Consider the following 17,450-nt stretch of genomic DNA (forward strand, 5'->3'; position numbering starts at 1 on the left):
TGTATAATATAATTTGAAGGGCTGCACTGTGTTCTTTAAGAACTGAGCCCTTGTGCAGTACCAGACCTCAGCGTGTCCTCACTAAAATGGAGAGGGTCTTATAGAAGGAATTGTTTCTTTTGATATCATTCATTTCAGTGGAAGTAACTGGTTGAGGTCCATAGGATCAAGGCATCAATGCCAAAATATTTCTCGGAAAACCTCATGAATTTTGACATGCTCCCAAATGCTGTAGATCATATCTTTCTAGATTTTCAAAATAGCACTGGGCGGAACACTTGTGTGCAGGGCTGCACTGTTGTGGATGTGAACTGGTGATAACTGATTCAGACAACATTCGTGCTTGCAGTAGCTTAACATGGGATTCTTAATGACATCTTTCATGGAGGTTTTTGTTGTCCATTTAATCTCAAAGTAAGCATTACACTCTTCATGCCACATGGCTGCTTTGCACATTTTCTTGGACATTTCTTTATTATCACTTCAGTTGTGATGAAATTGAGTTTTCAATACATGACCAGCACGTTCACAATACCCTCCTGTAAACATGCAGCTTCCAGATCATATCCAGCCTTGCCCAAGTTTGGCCCTACCAAATGGCACAATGGTGAATTCTGGGCTTTTTGTCTGCTTACAGATTATCACTTGCCCTAGAGACAGAAGAGAATTTGTAGGACATCCTAGTATTTAGATCAGTAAAAACTACTAAATGAGCTAACACCTGCAGAACTGGAATCAAGTTCAGTGTGTCTTCTGAAGCTTGTGGGACATAGTAGGCTTAGTAGACAGGCTTAGTAGACAGGACTTGGAGCGCTACTGTAGCAGAGGAATCAGGGCAGTAGAAGCAAATCAGACTGACTTCTGCCCAGAGATGCTATGGCTCCTGTCCCTCTCTATGAAGACAACATGAACTAATTCAGGTCATTGGGTCTTGAATACAATTCTTGAGGTCTACCTGAGTATGTGTGTTCTTTTGAAATGACTGGGGCGTTTTTGCTGATAGGTTTCTAGGAACTGCTTAATTACAAGACATTCATTGCTTAGTTTATTCATAAGCAATGAACTGCAGTTTACTTACCTCAGTCACTTGAGCAGATTTAAACCTTAGCCTCAGTCTCTTACTTTGTTCACAGCAAACTAGGAGGTTGCAATTAGTATCACTTAGACATCTATTAATGAACAAAAGAGTAATATGCATATATGTTCCTGTTAAGAGTATTTTAATGAAATGAAGGAATACGGCCCCATCCACACACTGTGGTCAGCATCAGAAGAAGATATAGCAGAGTCCCTGAAAGGTGTTGCCAGCTGCATTGACAAGTGCTGCAAGGCTACAGAGAAGAAGATGGCAGGGCTCTCAGAAAACCTGCTTCCCATTCTACATGAATATGTCCTCTACAGTGAAATTCTGATGGTAAGTGTTCCTTAAGGATTGCTTATGGCTGTATGTAAAATATGGTATAGTCCAGTAACAAACTCTAGAAGAGAATTCTGTCTTTATGAAAAGTGCACAGCAGGGGATAGCTGTCCATTAGGGAATCCAGTTCTATTTCCCTTGCTAATCAGGCAAGAGGCACCCCTTCCAGATGAGATCTTAGTAGTTTTGGCTAGCGGGCAGCCCTTTGTAGATGTGCTAAAGAACATGAGGTTTTGCCATCTGCATTGTAGCAGAGAGACAGGATCACAGAAAGGTTTGAGGAAGAGCAGCTGGGAAAGACCTCCTCTGAAAGGAGTCTGAAAGGCCTTCCTTTCTGCTGAAATATGAACTCATCAAGCAACAGATTGTGTGGGGGAAAAGGAGTGGAGAGGTTTTTCCCTTTCCAGGAGATGTTCCTAAACTATGTTTTCTTTTTTCCAGAACAGCAGGGAGCTTCCAGTCCCTGTGCCGTTATATAAGCAAGTGTTAGTCTTTGCCATAAGCTGATGCTTTCAGTTTCCTTTATGTATGCGTTTTTCTTACACTCGGAGAGAATGGAAAAAATCTCACTACAGAGTTGACAAAGTCAGTGCTGATGGATAATCAACATGATTAAGTAACTGAATTCAGCATATAATTCCTACTCCGCTGCCTCCAGGAAGCAAAAAATGCGTACAAACCCCTCTTTGTCTAGGTTTTGAGCAATGCAAGCTGCAGGATCTGTTCTTGCCTTACTGCTGGGAACCCAGCTGCTGCTGCAGTGGTTTCTGAGTAGGAGCTGAGAGTGTGTTATAGGCCATGGGTAGAGCAAGACCCAAGTTAACTGAGCCTTTCCTGGCACTGAACAGAGCATTGCCAGTTTCTCAGTAAGGCTTAAGAATTATTGCTGCAATGCCCGCAGGGACATGCAGGTAAATGGGGGTAGGAACTGCTTTGCTTAAAGCTCTGAATTGATTCCTACCAATTGCAGGTCTTATTCCTCTGCCCCGCCCCCTTACAGACTTCACATTTTCTGTTACCCATGAGCATTCCTAGCCTTCATGCTATTGAGGAGATGCTGCCTGCCCATTGCCTTCTACTGTGCATCACCCTTTCTCTTTTTCCAGTATCTGGAATTTTACTTTTGAATATCACTCTTTTCTATTTTCCAGTATCTGAAGGGGGCCTACAAGGATGCTGGAGAGGGCCTCTTCATTAGGGATTACGTAGTGATAGGACAAGGGTTGATGGGTTCAAAGTGAAACAGGGGAAGTTCAGGTTAGATCTAAGGCAGAAGTTCTTCCCTGTGAGGGTGCTGAGGGCTGGCACAGGGTGCCCAGAGAAGCTGTGGTTGCCCCATCTGCTGCAGTGTTCAAGGCCAGGTTGGAGACAGGGGCTTGGAGCAGCCTGCTCTAGTGTGAGGTGCCCCTGCCCGTGGCAAGGGTTGCAACTGGATGATCTTAAGGTTCTTTCCAACCAAAACCATTCTGTGATTGTGATTCTGATTCTCAGATATTCTCTTTTGTCCAGAGCACAGAGAGGTTCCTGTGGACAAGCCCCAGAGTGACTACCTGGCTCTTTATGCATATTACAAACAGCTGTTGCCCATGACCTTGTTTCTTTCTGCTTACAGTGTTCTTCATTCAACATTTGCAACACAGGATTAGGCTGCCGTGTAGTTCTGTCCAGAAGAAAATCTTCCTTCACTTGCTCATTCCTGTTCTACAACTGTTTCTTTCCCTTCATTTACAATGGATTTTTTGTTTTCCTACAGCTTGCTTCCCTCTTGCAGTTGGGAGTGGGCAAACTTCTACTCACACTAAAAATACAAGAAGGGAAGTCACACACTAGTAAAACCTGCTTTCAGACGTGTGTTTAGCCCCTCATCACAGGGACCTTTGTGCTCTGCTGCTAGGATCATGGGGAGATGAGCAGGAGAAGGTGTGGTGGATACAGTACAATCCTTGTATTTTCCAGGTTTGGAAGCTCAGCCTGAATCTGAGGAAAGCAATGAATTCATAGCTAAAATATATACATCTGGATTGGCTCCTTCCTAAGTGACTAACAGAACAAATCTGGGGAGTGCAGAGTCCTGCTGTGCCTCAGGGTACAAACTGCAGCATTAAATCGGTTATGGGTCCACGTATCATTATTTGAGGGTTTTATGGCAGGGTACCATAAAATATTACACAAAAAACATTGTACAAGTATAATAATATGCTTTAAAAACTTTAAAAAGTCCCTTTCTTTGCCATTAGAAGTCAGCACTTGTCTGCAGTTGTAGCACATTAATATTAAAGTAATTGGGTTTATCTTGTAATTTAAGGACTATTTGTGGTAAAAGTTGCCAAATAATCATTAAAAGAGTTTTAAAAGAGGCAAAAGAAATAGAAAAAGCATTTTTAAGGACAGCTTTTCCAAACATACTCATTTTGCTAAATGTTTTCTCTGTTTATCTAACCAAAAGATACCCTGAGCTATAAAGATATAGATTGATGAGCATTAGTGTATATTGCTAATCTGTTACTACTCACATTTGTCCATTCAGGTTCACCAATATTTTTCTAGTGAGTACCTGTTGAAAAGTTATTTGAGAATTAACCTCCTAAATTCTTCTGTTGTGTTTGTTAAAGTGACAAGATTTCAAAGCGAACTCAGTCAGATAAGACAGCTAGAGAAGGTAGAGCTGCTTGTGCCCTCTGCTATTTCAACATGCCCTCTGCTAGAGGTGAATTCACAGAATCTCTTCAGTATATGCAGAAGAAGCAGTAAAACCAGTTGTGGCAAGGTGATGTAAAAGAAGGGTTTGAGATTTATATTCTATATCTGCTTCTGACTTCTTTTCTTTTTAAAGAGGATGAAAGCCTTGTAACATTTCTGCAAGATAAGCACACCTGAGTATGCTTTTCCAGATGAGGAAACTAAGGCTTCATCAAGGTCACAGAGCAAGTGAGCATTGGAAATGGAAATCTAATCATAATACCATTCCTGTTTTGTAGTTCAAATAACATTCCTTCCCCTTTCTAACTATTTTTAACATTATGCTAAAAAGCCAATATCTACTAAGACAGTTTTAAAGGAGGTAATAGTTACATACCCTGAAAATAAGCACACATACCAGTGTTAGCACATCTCTCATTTTCATTATAATTTCATCTGATTCTTCTGAACTACTTTTGGCACTTACAAAATAATATTGAAGGTTAAACTCACAATTGCAGGAATATCATTTTTAGTCATTTTTTCTACTCTATACTGTAACTTTTTTCTCAAAGAAGATACTTTTGTTCCTGAGATTGGGCAAACTCATGTTGCTGGTTTCAAATCTAAATCTATACTAAGTTGAGCTGATACTAAGTAAGCTGATGTTGTAGATTTTCGCATACAGGCATACAGTGACACTATGTATGGCAGATTCTTGTGGCACTGATTTGGGATTTACCAAGATTCTTGAAAAACACGTAAGATAAATAAAATACAGGTATTGAAAAGTAAGTTCATGATTTTAAGGGTTTTTTCCTAGAAAATACATGTATCATGTCCAAAATACTAAATGGCATCATTCTGTGATCTTGGTTCATTTCTTAAATAGCCAAGTTGTTTGATGGTTTTCTGTACAGATGGCTAAAATTTGGTGAAGTTTACTACTTTCTTTCTTTCTCTTTCTCTCTATGAAGGGTGTTTTGAAAAGGAGAGACCAAATTCAAGCTGAGCTCGACTCCAAAGTTGATGCCAGTAAAAAGGCAGAAAAGGATCTGGTGAGTATGTACAGAAAGTTGAAATTTTCCAGGCCTTATTCTAACTGTAAAAGATGATCCCCTGAGGAAAGCATGTCATGGAATCATAGAATGGTTTTGGTTGCAATGGACCTGAAAGAGCATCCAGTTCCAACCCCCTGGCATGGGCAGGGGCACCTTCCACTAGAGCAGATTGCTCCAAGCCCTGTCCAACCTGGCCTTGAACACTGCCAGGGATGGCTTTTACTTCTGGGCACCCTGTGCCAGTGCCTCAGCACCCTCACAGGGAGAAACTTCTGCCTAAGATCTCATCTCGGTCTCCCAGGTTGAAGCCAATGCCCTTGTCCTGTCCCTACGGGTCCCTGTCCAAAGCCCCTCTCCAGGTTTCTTGTAGCCCCTTTAGGCACTGGGAGATGCTCTGAGGTCTCCCTTTAAGGATCCTTCCCTTCTCCAGGCTGAACAAGCCCAGCTCTCTCAGCCTGTCTCCACAGGAGAGGTGCTCCAACCCTCAGAACATCATTGTGGTCCTCCTTTTGACTCTGCTCCAACAGCTCCTTGTCCTTATGAGTACTGAACACAGTACTCCATGTAGGGTCTCACAGGAGCAGAGTAGATGGGTAGAATCACCTCCCTTGACCTGCTGGCCATGCTTCTTTGGGTGCAGCCCAGCATACATTTGTCCTCTGAAGCCATGCTTTATAACTGCATAATCTGTAATTCTGATCCTTAAAATTACTTGGTCTTCGTAGCTATGCGTGTCCTGTAAAGGCAATCATGAGAAAGAGGCACAGCTTCAGAAGATAGGACACTGAAGCAAAGAAAAAGCAAACAGTGGGTGACCACTCTTGTTTTGTTAACCCAGTCTGTACCATAGCTTAATATTGGCACTTCTCTTTACTTCCACACTGGGAGATAAAGGAAAGGAGGATTTGCTGCAGTGCTCTTGGAGCTGCTGCTCCAAGGATGGATATTGACATTTTTAAAATTCTTGTATAACTCTCCAGCCCAAATAGTGTTCTTTTAGCGCAGTGTTATCACAAAGTGTTACACAGAATACATAAAAATGACTAATAACTTTTTAGTACATCAAAGGAAAAAGTCCTTGACATTTCAGGTACTTTTAATTAGGGTTGTTGTAATCAGCTTTCATGTAAAGATGAGCTGTTTAGATGGGGTTTGGCACTTGAAATGCATATTTTTCTGTGATTTCTTGTCACTGAGCTGAATAATTCAGTTATATTAGCACTGTCTGAGCTCTACGATGGCTATAGCATATTTTGTACCAATTTGCCTTTCTGTCCTGCAGTAGGACAGTAAGTAAATACCTCTAGGTTTGTTTTTTCCTGAAGTAGAAATTCTGTTCTCTTATATCTTCTGCTGTCCTGTGGTTTCATAGAGTATTGCCTGGCAGCATGTGGTCTTTTCAGAACGTATTTCTGATGCAGATCTGATGAGTCCTCAGACAAGGCACATGCACCCTCTCTTCCTGAACTGGTACAGACAAAAAGGAGTATTTTTCCTTAGCATAGTATTGATCATACCATGTTGAGTTCATCTCAACAGTGCTTACTCTGTAAGGAGGTATTTGTACTTGCTTCCAGTAAAATTTGGAGATCTTGTTTGTTTTCACTGTTTCTGTGTTTCCAAAGCCATGTTTACAGTTTTGGTAAAAGCCTTTGGCCACTGGGATTATCCAGGTGTTTTGGACATTGGGATTAGCCAGGTGTTCAGATCTTGGCTTTATCTTTCCAACTCCTCTTATTTCTTACTCAGTTCAAAACCCTCTTTTTGCAGAGCCTGATTCTCCCTTCAGTCTCACAAGAGCAGTAGAACAGATTTCTGTCTGTCTAATCTGATCATAAACCCCTGTGTTATCCAATGGAGTGGCAGGTGTACCCTGAAGACTACTTCTTCATTGGAAGTTGAAGGCTTTTTCTATGAATTTTAGTTTGGCCACTGCTATTTTTAACCATTCAAGTAACTTGTAATCACTTTCTTCATCTGTTTTTTTAGTGTAATAATTTGTACTATATATATATGTTGAAATATTCTGCTCACATTTCAAACCAGACTGATTTTAGAACCAAAGGTGGTCATACTACATGTTAGTGTCATTGGAATTGGTGTCAAACACTGAGTTTGGCTGTATTTTCACAAGTCTATTCCTAAGCAGAACTTATGTAGCTTCTAATGATCTTATAGATGTCAGATTGAACTTGTCAGTGCAATTTAGTAGCCAGAAATTCTGCTGACGAGTGGCATGAACTCTAATCTCATTTGAGCGTATTTCCACCATAGATAAGGAATCTCAGACTGTCATTATAGCTGATAAAAGCCTGCAAGATCTTTAGCATTAGTCATGACAACCATTAGATGATTTAACCAACAGGAGGTTATACAGCAGGAGAATGCAAAATATCTCCAAGGTCAGTGCAGCTGAAAGAGGCTGGAATCACAAATCAAACTTCAGGAGATGTCAGGTTCATTGGCTGAGAAAAACTGTTTTCTTGAGTTGTGCTTCTGCTACTGGGCTTTTACAAAGTTGCTGGTGGTGCTGCTAAAAAGCCAGAACCTTGTCTCCCTCTCCAAAAGTTAGTCCATGAAGAAGGCAGTTGTTCACAGTATGGAAGGTTTGAAAACTGTGAGTTTGGATGCAGGCTCTGACAGAGGTATCTGGGAGGACTTTGCTTATCTAGACCTTTCTTCCCTCCAGGCTGAAAAGATGTTGGGAGTTTGTGGCTCTTTTCACTCCCACACTCCATTCTGAAAGCATAAACAGCAATGCTAGAGCATCCCTTTGTGGCTTGTTTTTTTTAACAGTTTTGGTACTGCCACTAGTGCTTCTGACAAGAGGTTGGTATAATGTGCTCTGACAGAGACAGATGAGCATTAAATGCTAACTTGAGGATTTTTGTGTTCAGGATTGAAACTGAGTAGTAAAGAGATGAATTGCTGAATTTATCACATTCTGAATATATCTTATGCTTTAACTCACAGAATCATAGACTCACCAAGCATAGGCCTACAAGGATGCTGGAGAGGGACTCTTCATCAGGGAGTGTAGTGATAGGACTAGGGGTAATGGATTCAAACTTAAACAGAGGAAGTTTAGATCCTGGTGCTGGGCACCAACTCTAGGCTAAGAAGGATTAGTATCACCAAGCTGTAGGATTAATTCACAGAGCAGATAGGAATTTGTGCTGTTTTGCATAGTGTGACTGTAAAATGCTGTGTCACTTACCAGGTAATTTGGCTATTAGGTCAATTCTCTTTGGCTACAGGTTCACATCTGGTTGTGTTCTGCCCTAGCAGTGCCTGGTTCCCAGTTCCTGTCCCATCGTCTGAGGTCTGATGAGCACTATCCTGTGTTTCACTGATAGATTTAATTTATCCTACTAGCTGCTTCAGTGAGATCAGTGTAAGAAAACTGATTCAGAATCTTATTTAATTTGCAGGATAAGTTGTGTAAATGAGGAACACATTAGGTAGATGGTTTTGTTGGACCAAGCCATTCTTCTTTGGTTTCTGCTGTCATGGCAGCTGAAGAGGGTGGCATTTATGTTATCAGCTGTGAAAAGTAGACCTTAAACCTCTCTACTTCAGATGAAGAAGCGTGGTGTAATGCTGTCTTTAGACCTTAAGTCCAACTCTTACCTTGATAGAGCACACAATTTCTTTTGGGTTGTAGAGGGTGATGTTTAAACAGCGTATCCAGGCAGGAATGGAGAACAGAGTCTGCTTCTCCACATCATGTTGTGACTACACTGTGGAAGAAATTCAAAGTTCCTAGAAAAGGCAAGACAAAAACACCCTGTAAAAAAAAGTCTCAAAGATATGAAGAATGAGATAAGAGGAAGCTGCCACAACCAAGAGTTCGAAGTCAGAAAGGTTCTTTATGTGTGCAGCCTAACTCATTGCCATACAGAGGCTTTTTTTCTTGTAAAAGCAGAATATGGATTCAGCTGCCTTTCCTACACCAAATCATCTGAAAATATTCACTGTTTTCAGTATTCTGTGTGCATTTAGTTTTGGTATTTCAAGGAAATGCAATTAACATGAGACGTGCCCAAAATACCAAATCCAGCTGCCTATAATTCCTTTAAAGGTGATTTCCCCACACTTAAACTTTAGATTAACCTTTTCATATTGAATACAGTGTTGGCAGTTGAAATTACCTGTGTCCATAGTTTAATTACTGATCTGGCTAGATAATTGAACTTGGGCTTTTCAGCTCCATCTACTTCCTCATTCCCATTAGCTGAAAAGTCACTTTGTGTGTGTACAGTGAGTAGAAGCAAATGATGGCTGTAGAGTAGCTCTCAAGGTTTTGGGCCTGGATCACTGTAGAAGAGTTTCTTCTCTGCAGAAGTCCTTTGGTTTACTTTCTTTCTCTGTTTCTGCATGTCTCTCATATGGTCACACAGACATTAGTTCCACAGGAAAAGACAGCAGTGTGACAGGCAAGAAATCAGGCAGTTTGTGCTTTTGATTTCTACTGTCTTCTCCCCCTTCTGTTTTCTCCTGAGGTTCTCAAATGTTCTATCAGGTTTTCCTCAGTTTTCTGGCAAAATCTACTCTGCATAGTTGATTTGGCGTTTTCTTTTTTAGATGCATTACTGTCAAGTGCTAGTGAAGAGGTGCTAGAGTCTGTTAACTTCTCAGTCAATACAAATATCTTCAGCATCACTTTACTTCTGCTCTAGAATTTCTATTGTTAATATCTCAGACTTTTTCCCAAGTTATTCATTAAGAATAAAACTTACATTTTCTCTTGGGGCATGATTTTCTGTGCTAGGTTAAACACCAGCCTCGTTTCTGCATTTCTCTTTCCTTGCACTACAAACACTTGATTTCAATCCCTTTGAAATCATGCCTTTACTAATATTTTTTATGTTTACAATTCATATTTAGTTCTCAGAAGAGATTGGGAAACTTGAAGACAAAGTCGAATGTGCCAATAATGCCCTGAAAGCAGACTGGGACAGGTGGAAGCAAAATATGCAGTGTGACATGAGATCAACTTTCACTAATGTGGCTGAGAATAACCTCCGTTATTATGAAGAGGTAAAACCACTTTCACAATAGCAGCGTTATTCTTTCATAGATTATTTCAGTGGAGAAGTCCACGGATTGTCTGTAAAGACAAATTTTTGCATTTTAGTCCAGATCTGTGTTAAGTTCAGGATGAGTTTTTGTGGGAAGAGGGAGGCAGTTATCCTTAACTGGACATGTTTCAAGCCATATACGTTTCATTTTTTCCCAAGTGCTTGATCCTGAGTTCATCATCGACAGAGGGCACTCTAGTTTTACTAACCATTTAACCACATAATTTGGACCATATTTTGTGGTTCAGTGTCGGCTGCTATAGTTCAGTTTGGAAATCCTTTGCTGTAACTGCATGAAGAAGGCCTCTGGAATACTGAAACTTCTGTTAAATATATGAGGAAAACATTGAAATGTGATTCCATTTCAGACAGCACATTCAGGAAGTCCTTATTATTTTTCTAAAGGAATTGCCTTTCGTGAAATAATCAGACTTTAGGAATATAATTTTTAGAAGTTAATATGAAAAGCTTAAAAAATACAAATGCTGCAAGTATGTAAAGTGAATAAATCAAATCTCTTTATAATGGAAACTTACTCCTTCAGAAAGGAAGAAAAGTGGTTGAAATTAGATTCTTATTTTCATATCAAATGCCACAGATAATATTCTTGGTGAGAATTCCCTTTTACAAGGATGTGTACTGAGACAGAGAACTTGAAAACATATAACCAAATATGTTAAGCATTCTGTGAGGTTTCTTCCTGAGGAACACGCTGTTGATTGAAGAGCACATTTTGAAGACATCCCAGATGTCTTGAAATGATTTAAATAATTTCTACTTCTTTTGAGAAAAGAATTGCAACATATAAGCCATCTATTAACCATAAATCAATGATTTCACAGATCTGTGTGGCTAGCTGTGATTTCCAGTCCTGTACGCTGAACTTTTTATGGCGACAGTGTCCTGATTTTACAAATCACTTTGTTAAAACATAATTGAAAAGACAGAGCTCTTGATCATAATCTAATTAATTAACATCCAGTCTATGAGATGCATGGACATCGACAAGCTGTTGTTCCATATTAAAATCAAAATATCTCCTGAAATCAGGCAGCAAGCTTTTGGCATCCTTTCACATTTTCTTCAGTTATTGATGATCTCTGACTTCTGTCTCAGCAATATGTGTGTAAAAATGATGCTGAGTGGATTGGAATATTTTCTTAATGAACAATTTGCTAAATTAAACCCCCAAAATAATAATTTATTTCTCTTTCCTGTCTAGAAATGCTTTTTTGCTGATTAGACTTTTAATTCAGAATAGCAAAGCTCATCCTGTACATTAAATTACTCTCATTATGTCACAAACTGGTTTAGCTCTCACATGTCCAAAATTAAACCACTTTCAAGTGTTACCTGTAATTGTATTTCTCCAGATTTAGTCATTGGAAACAAGTAGAGGTATTGCTGTAGCCTTCCAGTTTACTGACTACGTGAATTTAATGTACTTGAATAAGAAGTGATCCTTTGCTTTTGATGCACCATTTGGTGCTTACTAGACTTTCCCTTGCTGCAGCATCCCTCAGTCTTATTTCCTGCTTCCCCCCCCTCCAAGTATGATCTCTGCATGCTCCTAGGCCATGGATGCTATGGATAGGATTCATGCCCAGCTCTTCTGTTCATCTCCTGTGAAATATCATCTCTTTCTGATTTAGTCAGTACGTGCTTCTCCTCCTTTCCACAGCTTCCTCCCCCTCCAGTTAAAGTCCCATTCTTGCCGGTTGCATGTTATTCTCTATGTCAACATTTCACAGTGCTTTGTTTTTCCCCAGTCTTGCTGACTTCATTTTCCATGCACACAACAAATTCATGTTGGTGGCCATTCTCTGCATCACTTACATTGCTGAGATCTACAGAGTAATGAGAGACATGTCATGTTTTCTGGTGGATTTTGCAGTAGAGAATCCAGTCCTTCAAGAGTATATGAAACTAACAAACACTAGTGTGATCAAGTCCAACATTGACGTGCATCAAAGTGCACTAGTGCACTAGAACATCTAAAACGTTATTTTGTCTGTCACAATATGAGGAAAGGTATGACCTTACATTTGTTTGGATCTTTCCTTATTTGTAGTTGTCTGAGGGTTCTGCTGTCAATCTGTCAATCATCACTTGAAAGATGTACTTAAAAGAGTATGTCTCATCACATGAAAGAGAATGTCTCCCTTAATCTGAATTGATGGTCATGTTACATGAAGTGCTCTCCAGATTTATTCATTCAAAACAAGTAGAGGTATTTCTGTTGCTTTCCACTTTATTGACTACCTGAATTTAATGTACTTGAATAAGAAGTGTTCCTTTGATTCTACACCAGTCTCTTTGTGTCACTCAAAGCTGTGGCAACAAAGATAACTAAAGCCCCATGTTGCATATGTACAGGGTTATGAGAGTGAAGGTTTTGCTGTGATAATGTGCAAGCTATCTTAGAATTTTATTTAAATATTTAAATATAACCATAGAATCATAGAATAGTTAGGGTTGGAAAAAACCTTAAGATCATCTAGTTCCAACCCCCCTGTAATTTAGTAGCCAGGAATTACCAAGACCGAGTATTTGGTATTCCTGTAGCTGGTCTCAAAAGTTCATACGGTTCTCTACTTCCTTTTCTTTGCTTCTGGAAAACAGTTGAACACACACTTAAGTCTCTCTGTATTCCACAAAGGCTTAAAGCCAGTAATATGCTGTATTAATAATGACTGTAAATGCACTGCAAAAATGGGGGGGGGGGGGGGGGGGGTGGTGTCTGAAACAAGATTTCAAAATTCAGAACCTGATTTCTGAAGTAAATAGCAGTGATTCTTTAGTCTTACAGAGAAAAATGCTTGAATGAAGCATGTGTTAACACCCTACCCTTTATTTTATTCCTTTTCCCCATGCCTTAGGTGTGATGCTATTGTCTGCAGTAGCACACCTTAGCACAGACAAGGTGTCTGCCACACAGTTGAAATCACAGACTGTTCTCAGAGTGGAGTTTACAGCTGAGAAAGATGACTGTCACCAGGAGTATTTTCATTAAGTTAGGTACAGATGCTCTGCAGACTAAAACCAAACCAAGATCTAAAGTTAGTGCTGGTGGTGGTATTATTTAGCCAGCAGGTTTAAAGCATTCCTGGCACAAATGAGCAAAACCAAACCAGGCAATGCTGAACTGTGGCTTCAAAGAGCAATGGAAATTAAACATTTGCTACATTTTTCCTTTTGCTTTTCTCATGTGTTTACTATCATCTTGAGGATATTTACAGCAGCAAAGACAAACACTTTACATGTTTCTCAGCAAGGATCTTTGTTAACCTATTCTCTCCAGAACAAACACCAGAACAAGAAGTAGTGAGATTTTTCAGCCCAATCCAAAGATTAGTTAAACATTCTAAATCCAGCAAATATACTAGAGTTTGGTTTTCCACGGCTCATGAGGCACTGTAGTAAATGCAGGAAGACTGGGTTTTTGTCATAATGTAGGATGATGTTTAATTAGTTTTGGCATGGAAAGAACATGCTTTTCTCTTGTGCATGGATGAGCCTTTTTTTTTTACAGCATAGGCTCTGATTTTCTCATGTCAAACTAATCCTGTTATAATCTTTGCAGCTTAATCAAATCAAAAGCTACAGTCATCTTTGCTATAGTGAGATTCTTGTTAGTAATGACACAACTTTCTCTTTTCCCCAAAATGGAAATCATTTCCTCATTTTCTTAACTATTTCAAGTTTATTTCTGTGACCTACATTGTTGTACAGGCATAAATTGAGCCAAAAGAGTCACTGGGGCAAAGCAATACTCCTTCCCCATTACAACAACTTCCTTTGCAATCCAAAGCCCTCCTGTGCCTCTCTAGCTAGTAAAAGCTGTAGAAAAATAGATGAGATTTGTTGCTTGCCCTAGAGGCCTCTGTAGTGATGCATTTAACTAGTAATTTGGTTGCATAGCAAAAAGTTAGCTGCTCATGCATGTTGATTACATCCTACCTTAACAGTGCCTGGGATTTTAGCTAACAAACTTCATGTGATTTCCCAAAGCTTCCACATGGCTGAGCCCATTTGTAACTGTCACTTCAAAGCCATTATCCATCCTTGAACCCTTACTCTTGTCAACCATAAACATTTCTTTTAAATACTTCGAGGAAGATGTTTTTCCTTGCAGTTGGAATCACTGTTTCTGTGAACTCCGGTTTTTGTTTCCATGCACCCAGGACTATGACAGTATTTTTGGTCACTTTCTCAGGCACACATAAGATTTTATTTTCAGATTTTACTGCAGAAAATGCCACCAGAAAAGGTATTTTTAAGGTTTCAACCTTGGAGAAGAGGCAACTGGGACAGAAACACACATGGCACGTGACACACTGCTTCTGCTGTTATCCCTACCATAGACTCTAGTTTTAGATCTCTTTTTTACTTAGCTGTGCAGTTGTACTAGATATGAAAACCTTTTTGCTGTTGATGTTTCAGAATCAATGTATGACCTGCAGTAGTAATCAGAGCATTTTAGGTAAAGTAGGCTTATTTAGCTTTTTCCTATTTCATTTTGTGTATTTAGGCTTTTTTATGCCTTCCACCAGGCTTTCACAAGTAATTGGATTATGAATTTCAATCCTCATTGAATTTCCTAGGTTTGGTTTTCTTTTTTCTTCCCTTTTCTGTCTCCTTTGTGAAAGCTGGCTGATCCTCTAGTTCCATCTCAGTTTTCCAACTTCCAGGAAAATGAAGTACGGTCATTCCATAATAATGTTGAAATATCCATCACTAACAAATGTTGTTTATGCAGCTCATGCTTCATAGTAGAAAAATTTGAGCCTAAGGCACAGAGACCTAGTTTTGGGTTGGTGTGGTTAATTATAAAGCTTGTCAGCTGTGATGTCTGACAGTGAAATGAGCCACCATTGCTCTTACAGTTTGGGAAATATGTTTTGGTTATATAAAGGAGGATGAATTAAAAGCTGAATAACTTGTGTAACTGAAAATGTTTTGCATCTTTTGTCTGCAAAGACTTCAGGAGAATGTATCAGTCTGGGTAATGAACATCCTGGGATTGCATTTGAAGATGTGCAGTTTGGTGGCTCAGCATTGCAAAGATAACAGAAAGTCATTTTCGCATTCCAGCCAGTGCTGATACATGTATTTTAATTCACATGGCTGAAATCACAGAATGACAAACCATGGAGTTACAGGCTAGAAATTAAACTCTTGTTCAGGAAAAGCAAAAGTCAGCCATTGGCAACAAAAGACTTTTCAAGAAAGAGTGATCATTTCTTGTCCCACACCTAGAAAGAGCCTATGAAAACAGATGTGCCTTGCAGCTGACTAGGATGGTAATCTGCGCTGAGCTCAATAAGGCAGAAATCAGAGTCCAAGCACCACAGTGAAGACACAGCGCTAGCAGCTGTTGACATTTTAAAAACAAGATGCCACCTTCCAGCTCAGGCATCTCAGATAGACTTGCCTGCCACTGTGTCACATGAAGTAGGGGGAAGCTGTTGATCAAACCTTTAAGGCTTTATACAAAAGGTCAAAAAGACCTTTTAAGCCAGAAATCAGTTTGCAGCACTTGCAGGTCGTGCTAGTGCTGTTTTCACTGTTTCTCCCTGATTTACCATGTCAAAATAACACTTCTCAAAAAAAGTCAGTGAAGACATAGATTTCCACACAACTCTTTCTTAGCCTGTTGGTCTTCTCTTTTCACAGTAATTTGAACCATACATGTGCTCTGAACAGCAGCACAACGTTGTGTGCTCAAGCAGCAGAAGTTAGTTGGGGATTTTGTCAGCCAGATCAGAAGAAGACTGGAGGAGTAAGTTGGAACTGGATGAGCTTTAAGACCCTTTCCAACCCAAACCATTCTATGATTCTATGATTAAAACAGGGCAGGCAAATTCATGCAATCATTCTATTGCTATGATGCTACTGAAAAAAAGAACCTGTTTCAAATGAAAAACGTAGTTTGTACAATTTTAAATACATTTTGCCATGAGGAGAGAAATGCCACTTGTTGTAAGGATGACAATTTCCTCAGCTCCTGCCTTTCTGGTCCCATTTCTTTCCTATTACTCAGGGGCAAAAAGATTTTTTGGTGTGTGTAGAATATAACCCGTTCATTTAAGTTGGAAGTAAAATTAGGTATACAGTAGGAAGCCACAAGGATTACAAGGGAACTGTACCTGACAGTGTGCTTCCTATTTGGTAGAGATCTTTTAACTAAAGGGGGAGATGAAAGAAGAATGTAATTAATGTTAGCATCTTCCATGCTAACACATACCATTGCAATACTCACACTGTGCTCTTGTCATTATGTAAAAGAAGTGACCTTTACAGCTCACTTGGCTTGTTGGCTAACATTCTGCACATCACTGAGCTTCCTAGGAAACCATATTTTGCTCTTACCATAGCCCCACAAAAGCAGCTTGGGACAATGTGGATGTATTCTGCTTTTTTCTTCTCCTTGGCTACCAGGTTGACAGGAATCTATCCATCTGCTATATTCATGTGTATTTGTGTTGTCTTTTGTTTTTTTTAAGTGCCTTGCTACATGGGAGTCCTTCCTAGCATCTCAAACAGTGGAGCTTCATATGGAAGAAGATTCTGAAGATCGACCTTGAGTAATATCTCTGCTCAACCTCTGCATAGTCCATGCAGTGTTTCCCAACCAAAGTGCTTTATACAAGATAAAATACATCATTAAATTTAACTGTTAAGAATCAGTGAAACCAGCTTATTAAAACTCAGGTATTCTAGTCCTGAAGTACATTTTGGAATATGCTATATATTGCTTTATATTGCTTAGCTGTGATTTTACATATTTTTATGCAAGTGTTTGCATACAATTGTTTTCATAAATATTGCATAATTTGGATATAAAGTATTTTAAAAATGTGAAAATAGCTTCATTTTAATAAAAAGTTTAATAAGAAAAGCTTGGTTTTGTTGTGGATCTTAGCCTGGAAGAAGTATTTTGGTATTTTAGCATGCTTGTTCCATTCCCTTTGTTAGTAATTTCCTGTGAAATTACCTAGTGTAGTCTTCAAGGAGCTCTTTAGGATTATTTTACTAGCTTGTGCTACTCACCCGATGGCAACATGGTACGGAAAGATGCTGAACATGTTCTTGTGAGAGTAATGCTGCTTTAAAGTACTGGTAATTCACTATTCAGATTGCTGTATTTCCATGCCTATTAAACATCTTCAGTTTGACATTTTATAAAGGATAAAAAACCCCTGACAGGTC

General features: G+C 39.4%; 1 protein-coding gene and 1 long non-coding RNA gene across 2 annotated transcripts in view; one reads left to right on the plus strand and one right to left on the minus strand.

The window, feature by feature from the left end:
• SNX7 (sorting nexin 7) overlaps positions 1 to 17,139 on the plus strand; it is a 28,179-nt gene extending 11,040 nt beyond the window's left edge. The window contains exons 6-9 of the mRNA XM_062606183.1: positions 1,215 to 1,414; positions 5,074 to 5,154; positions 10,045 to 10,197; positions 16,745 to 17,139. Of these exons, the coding sequence (XP_062462167.1) occupies positions 1,215 to 1,414; positions 5,074 to 5,154; positions 10,045 to 10,197; positions 16,745 to 16,825 (515 nt within the window). The 3' untranslated portion in view covers positions 16,826 to 17,139. The remainder of the gene's footprint in view (positions 1 to 1,214; positions 1,415 to 5,073; positions 5,155 to 10,044; positions 10,198 to 16,744) is intronic.
• Positions 8 to 12,937, minus strand: LOC134157347 (uncharacterized). The gene is made up of 4 exons (XR_009962291.1): positions 12,776 to 12,937; positions 8,788 to 8,919; positions 3,931 to 3,971; positions 8 to 650 (listed from the first exon to the last, which is right to left on the minus strand). It is a non-coding gene; the product is annotated as an uncharacterized LOC134157347 (long non-coding RNA).
• Positions 17,140 to 17,450: the final 311 nt, after the last annotated feature.

Source organism: Pezoporus occidentalis, unplaced genomic scaffold (assembly GCF_034315485.1).
Source record: "Pezoporus occidentalis ecotype Australia unplaced genomic scaffold, CSIRO_AGI_Poc_V1 ctg94, whole genome shotgun sequence".
Lineage (NCBI taxonomy): Eukaryota > Metazoa > Chordata > Aves > Psittaciformes > Psittacidae > Pezoporus > Pezoporus occidentalis.